The sequence below is a fragment of the Bos grunniens genome, chromosome 6 (assembly GCF_055505025.1).
Source record: "Bos grunniens cultivar Pamir isolate PY7600 chromosome 6, Bosgru_T2T1.0, whole genome shotgun sequence".
NCBI classification, from domain to species: Eukaryota; Metazoa; Chordata; class Mammalia; order Artiodactyla; family Bovidae; genus Bos; species Bos grunniens.
The window spans coordinates 82,529,655-82,551,517 of record NC_141170.1 but is presented as its reverse complement, the minus strand read 5'-3'; the positions used below and the strand labels follow the sequence as shown (position 1 = coordinate 82,551,517).

Below are 21,863 nucleotides of genomic sequence, written 5' to 3'. Positions count from 1 at the left end.
AAAACTTCTTGAACCACCACTGCATTACACATTCAGTAGCAGTGCCTGGGCTAAATGTTGATGTTGTGGGTTGTCTCCGCTGCTCTATGACCCATTTTTGTACTCAAACAAGAAAATTGCTTGAATTCACTTTTTGTCTAGCATAATTTCCTGGTCTAAAATAAATATAAAATAAACAGCAAGTAATAAGTCATTACAAATAATATAAAGCAATAAATGCACATTAAAATGATGTATAACATAGCCACATTTAAGAATGCATTCCAATATCAAACAAAAAGTTTGATATTAAAGTTCAACAGTGCAAAACCGCAGTTACTTTTGCTATAAAGACCAAAACTAGAGACAGTGTTATCACAGTGATAAAGAAGAAAAACATTTGTCAAAGATCACACCATCAATGAGGATGGACTGAGAAATGTTCTCTGGCCTTGCAAACTTCATATTGCACCATCTGAACAACACAGTAACCACAAAGAGAGAAGGAAGGCAAAAACACTGACTTGGATTCCTTCCAGTGTTTACTGCTGACCAGAAAAGCAAGTGACATTTCCCCCAGCTGAACACAAACTTATTTTCTGAACCATCCAGATCTGAGTTGTGTATTCTTTTTCATCTCCTATTTAGAGACTAGAACATTAAGTCCACAAAACAATAGAGAGGAGGGGGCATCCCCCTGAGGTGCTCAGTTACCTAACAAAGGCATTTGAGAAAGGGAGATTATTGGATTTAATGCATTCTTTCAAGTGTACACTGCTCAAAGACAAAGTACAAATTTGTTTCTGATTCTCCAGCTTAATCATAAATTGGACCACAAGTCCAAACAGCAAGTCCACTCAAATATGCATTGTAGATTGTCCAAGGGTAGACTCATGTCCTGGCTTTTAAAGTGTACATCCAAGAGAAGCATCTGCCCATAGCCAAGGGACAGTGAAGTAAACTCAGAACAATATGCCCAGCCAGGTTTTTGATAAGGGCTCTGCCTGAGTTGATTGTTTCCCCTTATGAACCACTAAGCAGATAGAACTATTTGGGACCTATTAAGAGAAATTACAAACTAAGAGAAAGGATGATTTGCTCTGAGGACTCAGAGTAGAAACAGATTTCAGAGGATTGCTTTTTATATGATTCAGAGGAAAACTTGGGAAGTAGTATTTGCTACTGCTGTTCTCAAAAATGCTCAAGGATATAACCAACCTCTTTCAAACATGAGTAGGAACCTGTAAGGGGAGAATAAGTTTAGAATTAAAAGGCTAGAGATACAGAACAGCTGAAATGAGGGAAAGGGTAGCCTAGAAATGTATTTGCAGATATTGTTAAAACTTTGCAAGGCAGTAAAGAGCAGAGAGTATTTGAAATAAATCAAGTTCATGATGAGAGAGAAACTTGAGAAGTTCTTCCAAAATGAAGAAAAGGATAAAAGAAAAAAAAAAAAACTATGAGAGAAATTATGTTAGATATGAAAATCAGAGATTGGAAAGCCAACCTGAAAATTATGATTCTAAGAAGGAAACCATACTAATAGAAATAGAAGTTAATATATACTTCTCTTATTAGAAGTATATCTGTTCAGGCTCAGCAATATCCGACTGTTTGCAATCCCACAGACTGTAGCCCTCCAGGCTCCTCTGCCCATGAAATTTTCCAGGCAAGAATACTGGAGTCGGTTGCCATTTACTTCTCCATGGGATCTTCCTGACCCAGGGATCAAACCCTTAGAAGAATGCATACTTCTATTAATAGAAATGGAAATCAGTGTCCATATATACCTAGTTACCGGCTTCCCTGGTGGCTCAGCTGATAAAGAATCTGCCTGGAATGCAGGAGACCCAGGTTCAATTCCTGGTTCGGGAAGATCCCCTGGAGAAGGGAATGACAATCCACTCCAGTATTCTTGCCTGGGAAATCCCATAAACAGAGGAGCCTGGCAGTCTATACGGTCCATGGGATTGTAAAGAGTTGGGCATGACTAAACAAGAGACATTTTATTATTTATTATATACCCAGCTAAATGTGAGGTGAATCTAAAAAAATATTTTTTAATTAAGAAGTAGAAACCTGATTATAATCATTAGTGGAGGATCAAAGACAGTGATGAAATTCTCAATTTCTTGCAAGGAAGGTCAGAGAGTAGAAGCAGGAGTCAGGAGTTGTAGGGGGCTTTTCTGGTTGATTGTTTTTTATTTTTGTTTTCACTGTTTATTTATTTAAATTAAGTAATTTATTTTAATTGGGGAATAATTACCTTACAATATTGTGATGGATTTGCCATACATCAACATGAATCAGCCACAGGTATTCATGTTTCCCCCTGCCCCATCCTGAAAGCCCCTCCCAAATCCCTCTCCACCCTATCTCTCTGGTTGTCCCAGAGCACAGGCTTTGTTTTTTTGTTTTTTTTTTTTTAATTTAATTTTATTTTTTAACTTTACAATATTGTATTGATTTTGCCATATATCAAAATGAATCCGCCACAGGTATACACGTGTTCCCCATCCTGTTGTTTGGGTTTTTGTTTCAGTTTTGATAGTTATAGATGTTTGGGTATGAGAGACAACAACTAGAATTGTGCATAGGACTCCTATATCCCCAATCACCTCAGAAGAGCAGAGACAGAAATCAAAGGAAAAGAGAGCTCCAAACTTATAAAACATAAATCAAAATGCAAAGCTGGAACAAATATTTCAGTTACAACTGTGTAAGTATATTAAATGCTTTGATAATAGCTAAAAATGCTTTTTTTAAATGACTACTTGAACTGTTTTGTTCAAAAGAGTTATACCTAAAACAAAATAGCACAGGAAGATTAATAATATAGGATTTATTTGATAAGTATGGATAGAGAGAAAACAGATAGCAATAGCAATATCAAAACAACTAAAGTTTAAAGCCAGATCCATTAAATAGGACAAACCTAGACTTACTTTATTGGGTAAAATTCATACTAAAACTATAAAGGTTATAAATAATAAGTATGTATAAAATAACTTTGCATCATCATATAATTTTTTTATTTTTTTAATTAATTTATTTTAGTTGGAGTCTAATTACTTTGCAATATTGTGGTAAGTCATATAAATTTAAACTCTTAACCGAGATAAACATGCAAACACATTTGAAGTATCAAACTTATACATACCACTATATGTCTATAACAAACAAAATTTATAAAATAGCACTGAGAATTCAATAAAATTAGTAAGATTTAAAATAAGGAAGCATCACATTCACTAAAGTTTGCAACCTACAAATAGGGCTTAGGCATTTCTGCTGCTTCCTAAGAAATTACTCAGCTATCTCTAAAGATTCTTGAAAAGTAGAGATACTAGCAGTCATATCTTCTAACCACAGTATAATTAATAACAAAAAGTTTCCAATCAACCCATGGAAACTCTCCTAAAGGGAGGAAGAATTTCCAATAGGAAATAAAAATTTCAAGTACAAACTGGAAGAAAAAGGGGAAATGTACATATCAAAATCTGTGGAATGAGATCTAAGCTCTTTTTAAGAGGTACCTTCTTAAAAAGATTGAAAATAAATGAGCAGCTACACCTTCAGAATAAGAAGTTATAAAAAGGAAGAAAAGCAACCTCTTGGAAACCCGAAAGGATTTAATAGTAATAAAACAAAAAAAGCAGAACTGAAACTTGAATCCAGGAACTTGTTCTTTGAGAGTAAAGATAAAAATGAAAAGAATAAAATAGAAAACCTCTGGTAAACGTGGAAAAAAAAAAAACTGAACAATACTAGTAATCAGAAATGAAGTTTGCTGTGAGGGATATGGTAGTTTTTGAAAGACTGTAGAATGCTTCATGCCATTTTATGCTAATAAACATGAAAATAGATGAAATTAAAAGTTTTCTGGAATGCATAAATTTTGAGAAGAAAATTTCCACACGAATCCAAAAAGTACTTTTAGTAGTCTGTTTTAACTCTAAGAAAATAAATAGATGTGTAGTCAAAGATTTATGTGAATAGTAGCATTATTTGAGACCAAGATTAGGTCTATTATTAAGGACATGTCTAAAGCCCATTACATGAGATAGAATCAGAGCTGTGTAAAGTTGCGTGAGGTACTGAACCTCTTGGAATGTCAATTTCCTCATCTATAAATGGGTATAGAATATATAGTGGCCTCTCTTTTCATTTCTTAATTTTGCTTTATAAAGACCTTAGTCTATAAACTAAAAAAGAGAAAAGACTCTTAATTTCTTTTTATGCAAAACATGTTCGATGCAGGATACAGGAAGCTTGGGGCTGGTGCACTGGGATGACCCAGAGGGATGGTATGGGGAGGGAAGAGGGAGGGGGGTTCAGGATGCGGAACACGTGTACACCCATGGCAGATGCATGTTGATGTATGGCAAAACCAATACAATATTGTAAAAAAAAATAATAATAATATAAAAATTTTTTAAATACATAAAAAATAAAAGCTGGAGGAAAAAAAATAAATATATAAAATGGAAAACCCAATAATTAGGGCCTGGAAGAAGCTGTACAAAAGGTATTTTGACGTTTTGATTGGCTCTGTTTAATATTAGAAAATATTTAATATAGAGTCAAAATTTAAATTGAAGAATAATTTTTTCCTTCAAATCAGCCCTAAATTTAAAGGACTAGGTTGTGTGTGTTTCAGTAAAAAAAATGTGAGGATAAATATTTTCCTTTTCCTGAGTCACATCCGGTGACTCAGTAGTATGTTTTCAGCTTATGTTCTGTATTGTATGCACAGTATATAATTTTTTAAAAATGAGGCTTTTTAAAAATCCTATAACACAAAATAGTGATGTGATTTTTGTCAAATCTAAATATCTATAAATGCTCCTTTAAATTTCTGCATATGCTAATCATAACTAAAAGTTAAAGCAAAGGGAATAAATATTGAGGAATTAGTGTATTTGTTTTAATATAAGACACTGTAGAAAATTGAATTAAAATCATGGAAATAATTTAGAAATCCATTATACAGTTACGAGGAAATAATGCTGTAATTATGATGTTGATACTGTGTATCAACTTTTAGTATTTTCAGATGATACTAAAAATACTGTATTCTGTTAAATAAGCAAATTAAAAGTTTCATTTTATTTTGATGACTAGTTACAGGATCTTCATCCTTAAGTTGAAACAGACATCACGTAATTGTCTTTTAAATTCTTACTCATTAAAAAAATTTGAGAGAATATAAGTATTATTTCTAGAGGAAAAGGATAATTCTGTTAGACCTAATGGTTCCCATTAAAACAATATCTTATGGGCAGGATTTTACACCCCCTAGAAAAGAGAACATAGTGAAGTTAAAGGACAGACAGAAAAAGAGAACACATGCTTGTTCAAGATATCTGGTTTCAGAGATTTGGAAGTTTTCTTTATTTCAAGTCAAAAGATCCAATTAATGAATCACTTGTCAACAAGTGTTCTGTGCATCTTATCACATGTAAATTTTATAGACTAATATTTCTGAGTATAATCATATCTCAAGAATGTTTTGCTAATAGAAATAAAGAATAAATATATTTAACTATGTCATAGAATATATTTCAGAGTAGACTTACTATCTGTTTTGAATGACCATACCAGGAGAACATTGACTCGCACTATCACTTAAGTAGACTTGGGTAATGAAATTGACCATAATGCTGGATTTGCACATGTGCTTATTTATTTAGTTTTGAATAATCCCTTCATCAACATTAGGAAATGAACTCTTCCATATTCAAGTATTTATATTGCATAAATAAAAGATTTTCTTAGCAAATCAGTCAAGGGCTCTGAATGAACCCTTGACTGATAATGAACAATAAATGATAACAATAAACAATGACAATAAACAATAAAATGAACGATAAATAATAACAATAAACAATAATGAAAATAAACAATAATAAACAATAGCAATAAACAATAACAATAAAGTTCATTATTCTTAGCTCTCTGCAGGAGATAAAAAACATGTAGATGGAAGTCTTTCACTTTAGCTTATTTGCTTATTGCCTTTTTGTTAGTGTCTTAAAATTACCTCTGTGAGCCAATTATAACAATGGAAGCAGTCCCTATTTCTGCCATTATATATTCGTAACTTGTTAAGCATATCCCACAGAAACTGTAGACATGATTGGATACCTGACCAAAGCCATTTTGGAATCTGATAAACCTTAACTGTGACTGACACCGTCATAAAACTAAATATGCAGTTATAACCTTTTGTAATGTTTTAGACTTTGGGGCAATAAACTTGAAACTGAGATCATCTTATTAACTTTTATAGCTCGAAGAAAATCACAGAGATCACTAGCCAAGGCTTTCATTTTCTGTATGAAGAAACCATCCCAAAGCAGCCAAGCTAACCAATAATCTGACTATGATTGCCGCTAATTCACTACAGATTCAGGACCGGAACCTCTCTTTTCTGATTCCCAGTGGATAACATTCTCTTTTCAGAATATTTTCTTTAGAAAAATTCTGTTTTAAAAAAGCCTGGAAGTATGGACATGTTAAGTAATATCAAAAATTCCAAAGGCCTATTACAGAAACACAAAAATATAAATTTTTATAAATTTGACCTAAGAGAAGTGTATTAACAAAAATCAATATGATTTAATTACTAAGTCTTATTATTGATTTATTCATTTATTTTGCATCCTGAGAAAGGCTCTTTAAGACTGATTTAGATGGCTCGGGTCATTTTTCTTTAAGCTCTGAGGAAAATTTTGATGTATGGCCTTTTATTAACAGAGTAAGTTTTCCAAATCGTATCTAAAGCACTTAGAATGTTTAAAAATACATTACCATGTGTAAAATAGATAACCAACAGGAATTTGCTGTATGGCTTAGGAAACTCAAACAGGGGCGCTGTATCAACCTAGAGGGGTGGGGTGGGGAGGGAGTTGGGAGGGAGTTTCAGAAGCCAATATGTATACCTATGGCTGATTCATGTTGAGGTTTGACAGAAAACAGCAAAATTCTGTAAAGCAATTATCCTTCAATTAAAAAAATTAATTAAAAATTTTTTAATTAAAAAATATAGTGGTTGTGATATCTAGATCATTGAAGTTTTAATGAATTTTAGTTGCAAGGATTTGGAACCTTGTTAATCAATGTCTTCCACGAATCAACAGCATCATGATCACTGGGGAATTTGTTAAAAATGCAAAATCCCAGCTTCCCCTTCCCTCCACCTAGACTTACTAAATCAGAACCTGTGTGTGAACAGGATCCCAGGTGATTCTGATGCACGTTAGAGCTTGAAAAGCACCTACTCAGAGAGTTACGAATCTCAGGACCTGGTCCCGTTTGTTGTCATTCCCTTCTCTGTTTCTTCCCCACAATTTTTCATCTTCTCCTTCCTGCTCACCAAAAAGGAATATCAAAATATCATTATGTGCTTAAAAGCAAAAAGAAGATCAGATCAAAAGTGTATAGAAGGAAGGAGAGGAAATGTATCTTCCTTCTGAGATGGCATGGCTGGCTGATTGGCTGACTGTACTTACATGTCTTTGTCGTGTTTTTAGTATCTTAGCAGATCTGTATTCTTTTGCCCTCCTCTGGGTTCTCCCAGAGTCATTATTCACATTGGCCACTGCTCCCAAAAGCAAGGTTGTGTAACTGCATGAGAAGTGGAGTACAGGAGTAAATTATACAGTGTTTAATTTACAGAGGGTGAGCCACAAAGCATCAGAAGTCAGGACTGCCCGTTCCAGCTGAGGGCAGAGAGCAGCAAAGGATTTATTATTGGTTATGTAACCTGGAAACCTCTGTGAATAGCAGACATTGTGAGACAGAAATCGTTGTAATTAAAAGCAAAGTTAAATACCTAAGTCCATGCTTCCATATACGAAGATGACTGTAGTGAGTGTTTCTTCTAGTGAGTGATGGACTGAAAGTCTAGTATAGTGATTAGGAGCTTAGACTCTTAAGCTAAAACTCTTTTGGTTCAAATTCCAGCTCATCTACTTCTTGACTCTGTGACTGTGAGTGAGTTACTTAACCTCTCTAACCTCTTCATTTGAAAATAGGGAAAAGAAAACAACTGTCCCTACCTACTTCATGGGGTTATTGTAAACAGTAAATGAGAAAAGCTGTGTAAACAATACTTAGCACAATGTCTGAAACATAGTGAGCACTCAGCAATCATTAGGGTATGTTTGTTTGTTCATTCATTTATTAACGAAGGTTCTTCTCCTAAGTTTCTCATAACTACACAATAGCATTTTTTGTACAGGTTTTCTGGGATTTGTGGTGGTGTGTGGCTATGACAAAGAGCTTTAGCTAAAGGGATTCTCTGAGGCGGAAGAGTGAGTGTCTGTTGATCACCTCTAGGATAATGACTACTGTATTGGGTATGGTGCTGGTGGTATGTAGTGTCATGAAAGAAAATGAGAAATGTTACAGAGTCCCTTGAGGCACTTAGAGTCTAAATGGAAAGAGATGAGATGCATATGGAAGAAGCAACACATTCATATGCTGAAAATTCTGTAGTATAAATGAGAATGCCCAGAATGATTGAAAGGCAGCCATGAATATTGATCTTGCTACTAGCAGTTTGTATTCTCTTCAGGTGTCTTTTACAAAGAGGGACTTGAAAGTGGGAGAACTATTAGATTTGTTAGGCAAAACGGTAGTTTGCATTGCACAAAAGATTTTTTTTTAATTTGATACTTTTGAACCTTGATTTACAAGGCAAGTAAGCACCACAGGGCAGAATGTGAGAAAGTACTGCCACTGGTGCAGTTAGAGCAGCCACCAGCCTGCACCTCCCTGTGCCAAGGTGCAAATCAGATGGTATTCTATCGTTTCACTGTTCCGCTTTATATTGACTATTTTTTTTTCTTTTACTACTTTTCAATACTTTCAAAGAATTCAGGATTTGGAGAAAATGAGAAAAATGAGGAAGTTTATAAATGCTCGATAGAAGGGCATTAGGTGTTAATTAATTAAGTGTTAAGATGAAACGTTGGAGAAGGAAATGGCAACCCACTCCAGTACTCTTGCCTGGAAAGTCCCATGGACGGGGGAGCCTGGTGGGCTGCCGTCTCTGGGGTCGCACAGAGTGGTACACAACTGAAGCGACTTAGCTGCAAGATGAAACGTTATGGAACTCAAGGTGTTTTTCCATCGTGAGGAACTTAGGCAGAAGAGGTGGCTCAGGGAGAGTCCTGGAGAAAACAGTGTTTGTTCCCCGTTCTCTGCCCCCCACCACCCCTGCCCAATGTTTAGAGCAGTTTTAAGAAGATGCTCCTGTCTGTAGGTCTGAAGGGAATGGGCAGGAGAGATGGACTTGGGCTGGGGGAGCTAGAAACAGAAAAGCAGTCAGCTGCAATTAACATTTCGGAAAAGAAGAAGACCCTGGACTTAGGACCATGGCAGTAGTCTGAGAGGTAGAGATGGTTTTTCCAAGATCACTTTTGAAATTATCTGTCATGGACATCTTAAAATGGAGAAAAAAATGCTGTTTGGAAGTAACCACCCAGGGCCATCTCTAATCTAGATAAGAGAAACCAGCATCTGTCAGTGGGTGATAAACTGTCATATGAGGGTTGCTCAGGGCCTGGCTAATACTTCCAGCCCAGGATCCCCTCATAGGTTTTGTTCACAGGCTCTGGTGCTCTGCTTAATCTGATGTCCTTTCTTTTGCTTCTTTTTCAGCAGTGCCCACGTATCCCAAGTCAGCAGTGTGTCATCAACTGGAGAGTAAGTGGTCCAGATTGGGCTTTTTTCCCCTCCTTTCACTTACTAAGCAGTAAAAAAAAAAACAAAACTATTCTAATGGTGTGCTGCATTGGAAGATTAATACAGTACATAACCAATGATGATTTTTTGACTACCCAGAGGAAAAGACTAAATAAGAAATGTTCCTATTTGAGTTTCTGTGTGGGCGTGGGACTGGAGAGAGCTTGGCCATGTGAACATCTGAGATTTTCTATTTATTTCAGTCGAAATAATGTTAGTCAGTTAATATGTGCAAAGCAGTCTGTGATTTAAGAAGTGTCTTGCCACTAAAGGTGAAGGTATGAACATACATTTTACTTCTTCCTTCATTTGTTTTAATCAGCCTCCATTTATTGGCCACCTGTAATACACTAAGCATAGTGTTAGGTGTCTGAGGTTAAATAAGCCTTGGGCACTGTGTTTGGGGACTTCCCAGGCTGATAGAACACAGAAAAGGAAGGAAGTTAGTGATGGCAACAAGTCCTTTTTCCTCTGGGCAGTGGCAGTGGAATTAATTCTAATTAATCTACTAGTCACACTTAATTCTACTTTAATTCCACTAGTCACAAAAGTCTGAATTCCAGTTTTCTACCCCCACCTACTCTCTGACCACATTGTTCATTGTGCTTCAGCTATGTGACACAGCTGGGGCCTGGGTGGGCCATTTGGAGCATTTTCATCAACAAAGATCAGGGGGATGAGGAGTGGTGTTGATATCAGGTGGTATAATAAGGAGGAAGAGAAAAGAATTAGAAGAAGCACTAATTAGTATAAATTTGGATCTAATAGAGCTTCTTTGGTGGCTCAGATGGTAAAGAATCTGCCTGCAGTGCAGAAGACCAGGGTTTGATCCCAAGGATGGGAAGATCCCCTGGAGAAGGGAGTAGTTATCCACTCCAGTGTTCTTACCTGGTTGATTTGGGAATTTTTTTCTCCTCCTTATTAGACAAGGAAGCAATCAGAGGGCAGATTTGATCTCTCTTATCTTTATGAATTTTAAAGAGATTCTAGAGTTATGCCAAGACAGACATATTCTTGCCTGTTTATTTCCTAACAACTTCTTATGTGACTTGTATAGTGTTTGGAAAAGGTGTGGGTTTGGTATGTGTGTATATATTAATTTATTTAGATTCCTAGGTACCACTATTAGGTCATCTCAAATCATTGGGATGTGGAGTTCAAGATATTAAAGTTCTTATGCCCAAGTCAGACTGCACTTGTTTTAATGAAATAGTTTTAATGAAACTAGTTTTAATGAAATTACTATAAGTCTATTATAAAACTACCTTTGGAAAATCTAAAAGTTCTTAAATTGTTAAATTTTCAAAACTCATTTTATTTAACTAAATTTATTCCTCAGTCTGACCATTTAAAACTATATTTTTTTATTTTAACAGCTTTATTGAGGTGTATATACAAAAACTATACACATATTTAATGGACACAGAAAAGGAAGCAAGTTAGTGATGGCAACAAGTCCAACTCAATAATTTGAGTCTGGATGTGATTCTTTTCTCAAGTGAAGGAAGACACGCTTTGAGGACTGTCTGTTTAGAATTCTTCATGCCTGCTTATTCAGAATTAAATAATGAAGTGATAAGAGTTTAGGTACATTTTAAGACTATATAGCTTTAAAAATGATACCTTATCTTATTATCACTTTTGTCAGCCCCTGTGCTTACCTGTTTTCTTCAGGTTGAATAAAATAAATCTGTCCTTCTCTCTTCAGTAGTATATATTGGGATGTTTGCATGAATACATTTTCAATCATATTAGGATGTTTGTATGAATACAGTTTCAATCATTTATATCACAATTTAACTGAATAGAGATTCAGAAAGTTTTACCCTTCTGTTATTAAGAGTAATTGCTCTGGTAAGTTGTTCTTTTTTAATAGTGTTATTTTCTATGTAATTTTTTCTTCAAGAAATTCAAATAGTAGGGATCATAAAATTATTTGTGCCAATTTGCTTTGTAAGTCATACTGTCTTCCCCTGCAGAACTGGTATGAAATCTGGATGATACTTGCCTTTGTAAGAATAGGTTCATTATTATTCCTTGAGGGAAAAAAATCTTTCCTCGTTCTGCCTTGTATTAGATGATCCTTATTTCCTGAATGCCTCCTGTAATTGTTGCTGGATCTGCTGTGAGCATTTCAGTAATTCTGGACCCACAAAGATGGAAAACGCAATTATCTGATTGGTGGAATATGTTGCATTTAGTTTTGTTTCTCATTCACGGTGCAAATATTGGAGGATTAATTTCTCATACTGTCTTTGCTCATGAAGTGGTAGTAGATATTCCATTGGAAATGCTGATATTTCCAATATTATGGGGACTTTTTAATTGAAGAATAGTTGATTTACAATGTTGTGTTAATTTATGATTATACAGGAAAGTGATTCATTCTTTTTTAAATATTCTTTTCCACTATGGTTTATCACAGGATACTGAATATAGTCCTCTGTGCTATACAGTCGGGCCTTGTTGTGTATCCATTCTGTATTTTAAAGCTTGTTCTGTTAACCCCAACCTCCCAGTCCATCCCTCCCCCAACCTCCTCCCCGCTTGGCAGCTACCAGTCTGTTCTCTATGTATGGAGCCATATTTTTAAACACAGTTATTGATTTTTTTTTTAACCAGGCTCTTAGAAAGAACCATCCGGTCAGCTGTAGAACAACATCTTTTTGATGTTAATAGCTCTGGAGGCCAAAGTTCAGAGGACTCAGAATCTGGGGCATCATCATCTTCCTCCACATCCACCAAACAGCGACGACGCCAGGCTAAGGAGCAGGATGAAAGTCGACACAGCAGAGATGTGTGAGTTGGCATTGATACTCTTGTTTACATTTGCTCTCTTCTTTTAAAAATATACGATACATGTCCGAATTCATGATTGTTATAGCACTCTCATTTCAATATTCAGGTTAAAACTTTAAAAGTTTTCATTTTGACGCTTCTAAGCTTGGTTAACATTTGGAAATTCACACGTGATTGAATAAATATTTCATTTTCATCTGGATGTTTCATATGTGGTGGGAAGCTACCTCTGATTTAATACATTTCATGGCTTTCTCGTCAATATCTTATTTAGAGGGATCCTGCACCATTGGAGGAGAAAATTGCCAGATGCCTGTCTAGAGGTGGTTTTTTCCCTTGTTAGACAACATTCAGCTTGCTGTTAGATTTTCTTATGAGCCAGCAGATTCCCCTACTTATATTGACCTGATTAAATACCAGAACGTCACTGGAATGCTCTGACAGTTGATAATGTTTTAGTATAAGAAAGGCTGAGCTCAAGTCTAACAAAAGAGGAAATGCTTGAGTTCTTTATTATTACAATGTCTCATTTTAAAGCATTCTCTTAGCATGAACTTCAAGAAGAGTATTACAATAAACTCTTCTCCATTAAAAGCTTTGATAAAAATAGAAATGAATAATTACCATTCATGTTATTGAATAATCATGATTTAAATTGTTAAGGAAAATAAATTTATATATAATAGACTATATTCTCATATTTTTCCTGAAAGTTTCGCCTACTGTAGCATTTAGTCTCTATAAAGTTATTTTGTACTTCTTATTAAATGTCAAAGACTAAACCAAACCCTAGTTCCCCACATTCTTTTTCATCTGGATTTGTCATCTATGTCAAAATGTTTATGGGGAAAAAGAAACTTATCTTTGCTTAAAGAAAGATATAAGACAAATAGTACAAGTAAATTCCATGCTGCACATGCACATTATTGAGATATTTAAGAGCTATTTTAGCAAACATAATTTTAAAAATTAAAAAGTATCAGTTATATAACCCACTGACTTTTCATGTGATAATAAGCAACACTTTTTTGAAAACATTTGTTTTGGAGCTGGTGGGTAGGAGGAGGTGCTATAACATTTCCTTTTAGCAAATAGGAAAATTATAATATAGGACATATTTACATTTAAAATTAGTTACTGAGTAAGCTTTATAGAAAATGTTTAGGAATATAATTAGTTTGTATACAGCCTATATTGTGTTATCCATCAAGCACCAGTTATTCACTTAACACTGTTCTTAGTCTCTGCTTTATTTTTTGCCACACTGTATGCAACAGCACTGCATTTTTAAAATCCTTAGTGTGTCACGACATCATGCTTTCTGCCCTTGTTGTTGGGACAGAGAGGAGCATGTTAGCACAAAGCTGGGCAATAGTCCTAGTGGTGGTAGGTGCATTGGGTGGACCAGGGAGGACCATGGCAGGGGTAAAGTCAAGAGTGAGCAGGGTGCTAGCCAGGGAGAGAAATATGAAACAGAGCATAAACACTCCTGCAGAATTTAAATACAGTTTCCCACATCTGAGGATGTTTCTGTAGAAGTTACCTTGATTGTTCTCCACTATCAACATCAAGGGAACAAAAGGAGATGGAGAATGGAAGAGACTAACTAACCATCTTGTTGCAGGGAGGGGCCCCCCTTCCAGAGCCCCAAACTAGCCTTTTGTCTAACACTCGGAAGTGAATTGTCCAAGGAGACACATGTGCTGACAAAGCAAGAGACTTTATTGGAAAAGGGCACCTGGGTAGAGAGCAGTAGGGTAAGGGAACCCAGGAGAACAGCTCTGCCATGTGGCTCAGCTCACAGTCTCGGGTTTTATGGTGATGGGATTAGTTTCCGGGTTGTCTTTAGCCAATCATTCTGACTCAGAGGGCTTCCTGGTGGTGCAAGCCTTGTTCAGCCAAGATGGATGCCAGAGAGAAGGATTCTGGGAGGTGGTCAGACATGTGGTGTCTCCTTTTGACCTTTCCTGAACTTTCCTGGTTGGTGGTGGCTTATTAGTTCCATGTTCCTTACCAGGACCTCCTGTCGTAAAACAACTCATGCAAATAGTTACTCTGGTGCCTGGCCAGGGTGGGTGGTTTCAGTCAGTGTGCTTCCCCTGACAATCTGAAGAGGTGCCCATGAAGCTGTAGCCTTTTCCTCCTCTGGAGTTCCTTTATCGCTCATCCTTCTCACTCATCATGGTCAACTGTGTGTTGAGTGAGAGAATCTTGGTGTGCAAACTGTTTATGGCAGAAGAAACTTACAGTTTCACTTGATTCATTTCCTTAGTATGTGGTCTGGGCAATCAGAAGTCCCCTTTCCATGCTCCTTGTTAGCCTCACCCTCCTGGTCATAAGGCCCCTCCTAACCTGTCACCCTGGTCACTGTCATGTCTTGAGAGTCCTTCTCCTTTAGCTTTCAGCCAGTACTGAATGGCTGCTCCAAGCTCTCCACGGCTTTGGAGGAACAAGGCCCTCTCTCTCAGAGCTCTAGCTCTGCTACTTTTGCCCCCCACCCAAGGGCCTCTTCAGTACATCCCAAGAGATGCACTTACATGGTGTCAGATTTGAAAATGTTAAGAATCATTACTATAGCCTATAGCAAGTATGTTTTTCTCAGTGTTCGCTTATACATAATTGATTTGTTTTCTAAGATTTCTGTCAAGTTTTGCTTAAAAAATTAGGAAGAATTAAAGCTACACTTCACTATCTTCTATTCAAAACTATTAGCCCTATGGAATGGTTTTAAAATGTTTTTGAAAAATCCATGATATGTTATTTTGCCTGCAACCATTTAGAAAAATATCCCCATGTTTCAGGGTGAGGTTGGAGAGTCAATAAAGTCTGTACTAATACCATTATGACATTTTTTTAAAAAAGCAATGCAGAAGACAGACTAGAAATACTTTAATGTACATGATTTCTTATTTGTCTCAGTTCATAAGGAAACATGATCAGGCTTATATTATTATTTATTACACTAAAATTGTAAAAGTTTAAGGAATATATTCATTATGTGAGAGAGCTCAATTTAATTCTCATTTAAAAATTGACCATCTGCCAGAAGCATGAAAATATTGTTGAATCTTGGTGGTGGATATAAGGAAGTTCATGGTGATAGTTCCTGTATTTTTCTATGTTTGAAAGTTTTGTAATAAATATTTTTTAAAAAGTAAAGCATGGCTATTGAAAATGATTTCAATTTTCTAAAACACAATGAACTAAAAAATTATACCTGTTTTTATTATATAACTATGATGTTAAATTCCTACTGCAAACTAAAAGAAAATCGTGCTATCTTAGAGTATTAAAAAGTTCAGTATTGCCAGAACATCATGTGTGCATGCATGTAGGGGAAGGAGGAAACTCTGAAAAAAGAAAACCTGAGATGTGGAGAGCGAGTGTGAGAGGCCCCCAGGATCTAAGTTCAGGTTAAATCGCGGTGACGGCAGGTGTGCGAGTCGGGATATTACTGGAAGGACCGTGCTCCTGTGCTCCTCAGGGTCGCCCAGGCACCGACTCACACAAGAGCAAAGAGCATCCTTTGAGGACAGCAGGATTTCCACCTAAACACAACTGCACAACTAGATTTGGGAATATTTATTTGAACAGGATTTATTCCAGTCATTCATTCACTATTCAAAAAGATTAGAAAATAAACTTGGTCCTTTAGTTTCTAAAAATAATGTTTAGCTTTTGTATTAATCTGCTCAAGCTGCCATAACAAAGTACCACAGACTTAAACAACAGGAGTGCATTTTCTCACAGTTCAGAGAGGTCGAAGTCCGAGATCAAGGTGCTGAGGGTGGGTGCTTGCTGAGGCCTCGCTGCCTTGCTGGCAGTGCCTGCTCAGTGAGGGTGTCCTCACACGGCCTTTTCTCCGTGCTCTCCGGTGCCTGCCTCTTCTTATAAGGATGCCCGTCCTCTTGGATTAAGTCCCCACCGTCATGACCTCACGCAACCTTAGTTACCTCCTCAGAGGCCCTGTCGCCCTGGCAGGTAGGGCTTCCTCATATGAACTGGGGAGGTGGGGGACACCGTTTAGTCCTTCAGTTCAGTTCAGGACCTCAGTTGTGTCCGGCTCTGTGACCCCATGGGCTGCAGCACACCAGGCTTCCCTGTCCATCACCAGTTCCAACAGCTTCAAACCTAAAAATTCCTCCATTAAAAAATTATAATTGGATCTATATCCCAGGAATTAAGAAAATACAAAGGCAAAGAAAGAGACATAGTTAAATATTAAACTCATTGTGAATTTGAGAGAGATTTAAGAGTGTTTGTATACGTGCCTGCATGTTAGTCCCTAGCAACTTTTCCTCATGTGTTCATTTATTTTATACTTGGAATATTTCTTATAAATGTAATATACATCTTTTATATAATTTTACTAAATGTACATATGTGTACATTAAAGGTATAAAATAAGGCTAGATTAAATATGGAGTATTAAAAATCACCAAGATAGTGTAATGGTGAAAATATTATGATAATATTTAATTCATACTTTTGCCTCCATGATAGCCTAAGACACGATATGAATTTAAATTACAGAATAAATATTTAATTTACTCTGTTTCATTTGGGGATATGATTGATAGTAAAATATGTTCATTTATTTTTACACTTTGGAGCTCACTAATTTCAAATACAGTTTTGGGTGGTTAGGAGTTATCTTTATATATTTTTAAAATTGAATTATAGTGGATTTACAGTGTATTAATTTCTGCTGTACAGCACAGTGATTCAGTTACACACATATATATACATTCGCTTTTATATTATTTTCCATTATGCTTTATCCCAGGATATAGAATGTAGTTGCCAGTGCTATACAGTGGGACCTTGCTGTTTATCCATTCTATATGCGACAGTTTACATCTGCCAACCCCTAACTCCCACTCCATCCCTCCCTCCCATCCCCTTGGCAACCACCAATCTGTCTTCTATGTCCGTGATTCTCTTTCTGTTTTGTAGTTAGGTTCATTTGTGCTATATTGTAGATTCCACACGTAAGTGATATCGTGTGGTATCTGTCTGTCTCTTCTGACTTAACTTCATTTAGTATGGTAATCTCTAGTTGCAGGGAAGTACCTTTAAGGTCACACCATGACAGAGAGTAAGTCTCATTCATTTGTACCTGACCAAATGGTGGTGCTGCTGCTGCTGCTAAGTTGCTTCAGTCATGTCCAACTCTGTGTGACCCCATAGACGGCAGCCCACTAGGCTTCGCCGTCCCTGGGATTCTCCAGGCCATTTCCTTCTCTGATGCATGAAAGTGAAAAGTGAAAGTGAAGTCGCTCAGTTGTGTCCGACTCTTTGAGACCCCATGGACTGCAGCCCACCAGGCTCCTCCGTCTATGGGATTTTCCAGGCAAGAGTACTGGAGTGGGGTGCCATTGCCTTCTCCGAAATGGTGTTGCACTGATGGTTTAATTTGTTCTGTGATGTAGTAAAAGACAAACACTTTGACAAGTACTCTAATTTTCGTGAAAAACCTCTTAAAAGAGAATGTTAAAATGCTTAAGGGAAGCATTTCAAGAGCGTTAAATGAATTAAATTCTGTAATTAAAACTTCTAAAACTAAGTCATGAAGGAACTTTAGTTATAAGCTTTCATTCAGAAACTGGTACTGGGAAGTAATGAATCCATATTTCAGTTGAAATGCTTTCTTTGTATTCCGTAATTCTTGTTGTATCATTTTTACCCAGATCATAAAATATAGGCAGATTTAGGTATTAATGCATTTATACTGTGATAAAATGTCTTTCTCAATTGGAGAAAATCAGTGTCCCATTCTGGAGAAAAAGATGTATTTCCTTTTCAGATTTTTCTTAATATATTATATTGATTTATAAGATCCATGTACGTGTATGTATGTATGTATATAAAACCTATGAATAATGGAAAAATGTCTTTGCAAGTTTGCACAATTCCCCTGGTTTTGAATACAGATTACTTTCGGTACAAATACAAAAGCTTTTCATTGGTAGAAACACAGCCCTCGCCAGTTTGCCTTTAGGAATAATTTCTCTTTTAATCTGATACATTTGGCACCAAGTGGTCTCAGGAGTAGCACTCTGCTCAGATTTTTATAAAAGATGAAACATGGAATTTCTAAGCACTCTTCTTTCTGCATGATGCAGTGTCTTTAAAACATCCTTTTTACCTTTTAAAGTAAAATGAAGCTAATTTTTTTTTCAATTCAAGGGGACGTCTCAACAAAGAAAATATTCCTTCTGGCTTCAGCAATCTTGATGAATGTATGTTGAATGCTTGTGAAGTGGAAAAATTATATGAAAATACTTCTGGTTATATTGGAGAAAGGGGTAAACCTAAACGTCAGAAATCCAGTTCCAAACTTTCTGAGCTCAATGAAAATCAAGATGGTCTTGTGGTAAGTGCATGATTCTATAAAATTTTTACTTGTAGCCAGTTAGGAAATACCACATCTCTTTTCCTTGCTTTGTAAAAAGTAAAAATTAATGTCAAGCTTGAGTTTCACAGAATTATAGGACATGAGTTCTGAAAGAGACCTTAGAGGTACTAAGTATACACACTTTTATTTCTTTTTAATAACTATAAAAATCAAGTTCATGAAACACTGTATTTTGCCAAAGGAAGCAGAAACAGCACAAACTTTGATTTCTATGTTATTGAAATTGGTCTGACTTTTATCTCATTCTTTTGAGCATTTTTAAACTTTATTTTTAGAATAAAATTATCAAAGCATTTTTCCTTATTTTCCTCCATTTTATCTGTTCTTATTTATATGAATATAACAAATTAATGAGTTTAAAGTGAGGTAAAAGAAAAATACATATGGAAATAGGATCAACTGTCTTTGTGTTTAGAAATCCCTTTGTGTTCAGAAATTTAATTTCAAAGCTGTACTCTATAGTTTTTTTTCCCCTATCTCCTAAACAGTTACCTCAGACCTAAATGCTGGTTTGTGAATTTGATATATAAGTTATGCAAGTGAGTTTAGTCAATAACTCAATACTTACCCAGTTTAACTATAAGTATACATCATCCTTTATTGTGTATGTTCAGTTTCTTTGAAAAGTGAGAACCAAAGTCTGTCTTCTGATTTCCTTTAGCTTTCAGAAATTTAATCCCCCCAAAAAAACTGAAGTTGAATTTTATAACATGAACTGGAGTCCCTAATAAAAATAGGTAATATCCATTCTCTCACAGTGTTTAAAGCCTCTCTTCTGGTTTATCTCAGCAGTTTTTACCTCCATGCTGGGTTTTCTATAAATTTAACAAAACTCATGGACCACCTCTTTTCCCATTGTCAGTTTCTGCCTGCACTCAGAGAAAATTCCCAGTTTTATTCCTTAAAGAAAATATGCATAAATGCATATCTGGGGAAAGCATGTTTGCTCCATTCCCCCCAGATGTCCTGATGCCCTGTTTCTGGAAGCAAACTGATCAGCTAGAGTAAACACAGTCACCCACCTCAGCCTGGTGTCTGACACCGTTCTACAAATACAGCTTCCCAGGCGGTACCAGTGGTGAAGAGCCCATCTGCCAGTGCAGGAGACATGAGAGACACAGGGTCTCTTGATCCCTGGGTCTGGAAGACCCCCAAGAGGAGGCTGTGGTAGCCCACTCTAGTATCCTCACCTGGAGAATCCCGTGGACAGAGGATCCTGGTGGGCTATAGTCGATGATATCGCAAAGAGTTGGACATGACTGAAGCGACTTAGCATGCATGCAAGCTTTGGAACCATTATACATTAAATAGTTTTTAACACTAACTTAATTCTTATTTGAAGGAAAAGTAAAATTTTTAATAAACTAAATGATACTAACTCCGTTAGCTCTTTATTCAGCCCATGATTTGTTTTCATCAATGTTTTTTTCCACCAGGAATAGTATCTTAAATTAGCTAAGTGGTAGTAGCTAATGAAACTGGAAAAGTATATTTATTCCTTAGAATACATGTGTGATTACTAAAACTGTGGACATAGTTGATGTTTAAAAACATTTGGATGAGAGAGCTTAATTCCATTCTGTGGTTTTTTTTTTTTTTTCTGTGAAAGGATTTGTCCCCATCTTAGCTGCCAGTCTCCACATTCCAGGATTGTGCAGGTCACATGTTAACATAAGTGAGCTAAGTGGAACGTGTCTTTGTTGCAATGAATAATTTAAAGCCCTGCCAACACAACTCAGACAGAAGCACTTTCTCATCTGTGAAGTGAGGGTATTCTCAAAGATATTTCCTGATTCTCATATTCCATTAATTTTAAATCTCATCTTCACAGGTAACCAACTACAAAGCAAATAGCCAGGGAACATGACAGTGACTACTGCTTAGACTACATCCTGAAAGTGAAGTTGTGCTTCTTAACTTCCTACTTACTTTTAAACTTCTATTTTTACTTTCCCCCACTCTCCTCCAAAACCTTCTCTTATTCCTTTACAAGCTTTTTATACACTGACTAAACTTTTGTTTCTGGAAAACATATGTAATAGTATACCTTCTCTGTGCCAGGAAGTATTTCAGAATCTGGGGATACATCTGTGAGACAAACAGGCAAAAATCACTGCCTTCATGGAGCTTACATTCTAGTGGGAAAAACAGACAAAATCAAGATAAAAAAGTAAACCATGAAATATATTACATAGTGATAACTATTAGTAAGAAAAATAAAGCAAAAAATGAGGCTAGAAATTATAAATGGGCAGAGGTTGCAATTTTAAATAGAGTTTTTAGAGATGGCCTTCCAAGAATTTGATATTTGAGTGTAAAGATCTAGAGGAAGTAAGGAAACAAACCATACTATCACAGCAGGTTCAGAGACGCCAAGAAAATCACTTATATGAAATGTTCAAGAAACTGCAAAGATACCATTATGGTTAGAAGCGAATGCGGACAGTGAAAAAGATAATGGAAGGTGAGGAGAGAACAAATTAAGCAGGGCCTCATAGAACATTGTAAAAACTCTGCCTTTAATCTGGGTGAGATGAGAATCCGTGTGAGGGTTCTAGGTAGAGCGGTGATGTGACTTACTGAAATTTGGTTTGACCACTGTGTTGAGAACGGAAAGGATGCAGCCAAGGGCAGAAGCAGAGAAACCAATTAGGAAACTGTTGCAATAATCTAGGTGTGAGCTGATGATGGCGTGAACTAAGGTGATCCTCAAGCCAGCACATATTGCCTTGCAGGCTGCGCAGGGCACTGCGGTAGGGGACATTGTTCACATTGACTAAAATGTCCTCCTAGAGTACTGTATTGCAGTCGTCATGAGGTAATAGATATATTTTGATATATTTTGAACATAGAATTGACAAGATTTCTGATATTACCTGTGTAGTATGAAAGATAACGCCAAGGGTTTGGGCCT

At 36.3% G+C, this 21,863-nt stretch overlaps 1 protein-coding gene across 43 annotated transcripts in view; it reads left to right on the top strand.

Moving 5' to 3' along the window:
• The window catches only part of FAM13A (family with sequence similarity 13 member A), a 447,586-nt gene that overhangs the window by 371,350 nt on the left and 54,373 nt on the right, over nucleotides 1–21,863 (top strand). For 32 of the 43 annotated variants that reach the window (XM_086406444.1, XM_086406422.1, XM_086406415.1 and 29 more), the window contains 3 exons: nucleotides 9,649–9,693; nucleotides 12,355–12,531; nucleotides 18,721–18,907. In XM_086406444.1, the coding sequence (XP_086262570.1) occupies nucleotides 9,649–9,693; nucleotides 12,355–12,531; nucleotides 18,721–18,907 (409 nt within the window). The remainder of the gene's footprint in view (nucleotides 1–9,648; nucleotides 9,694–12,354; nucleotides 12,532–18,720; nucleotides 18,908–21,863) is intronic. The other 11 variants (XM_086406445.1, XM_086406431.1, XM_086406417.1 and 8 more) reach the window with 1 other exon arrangement.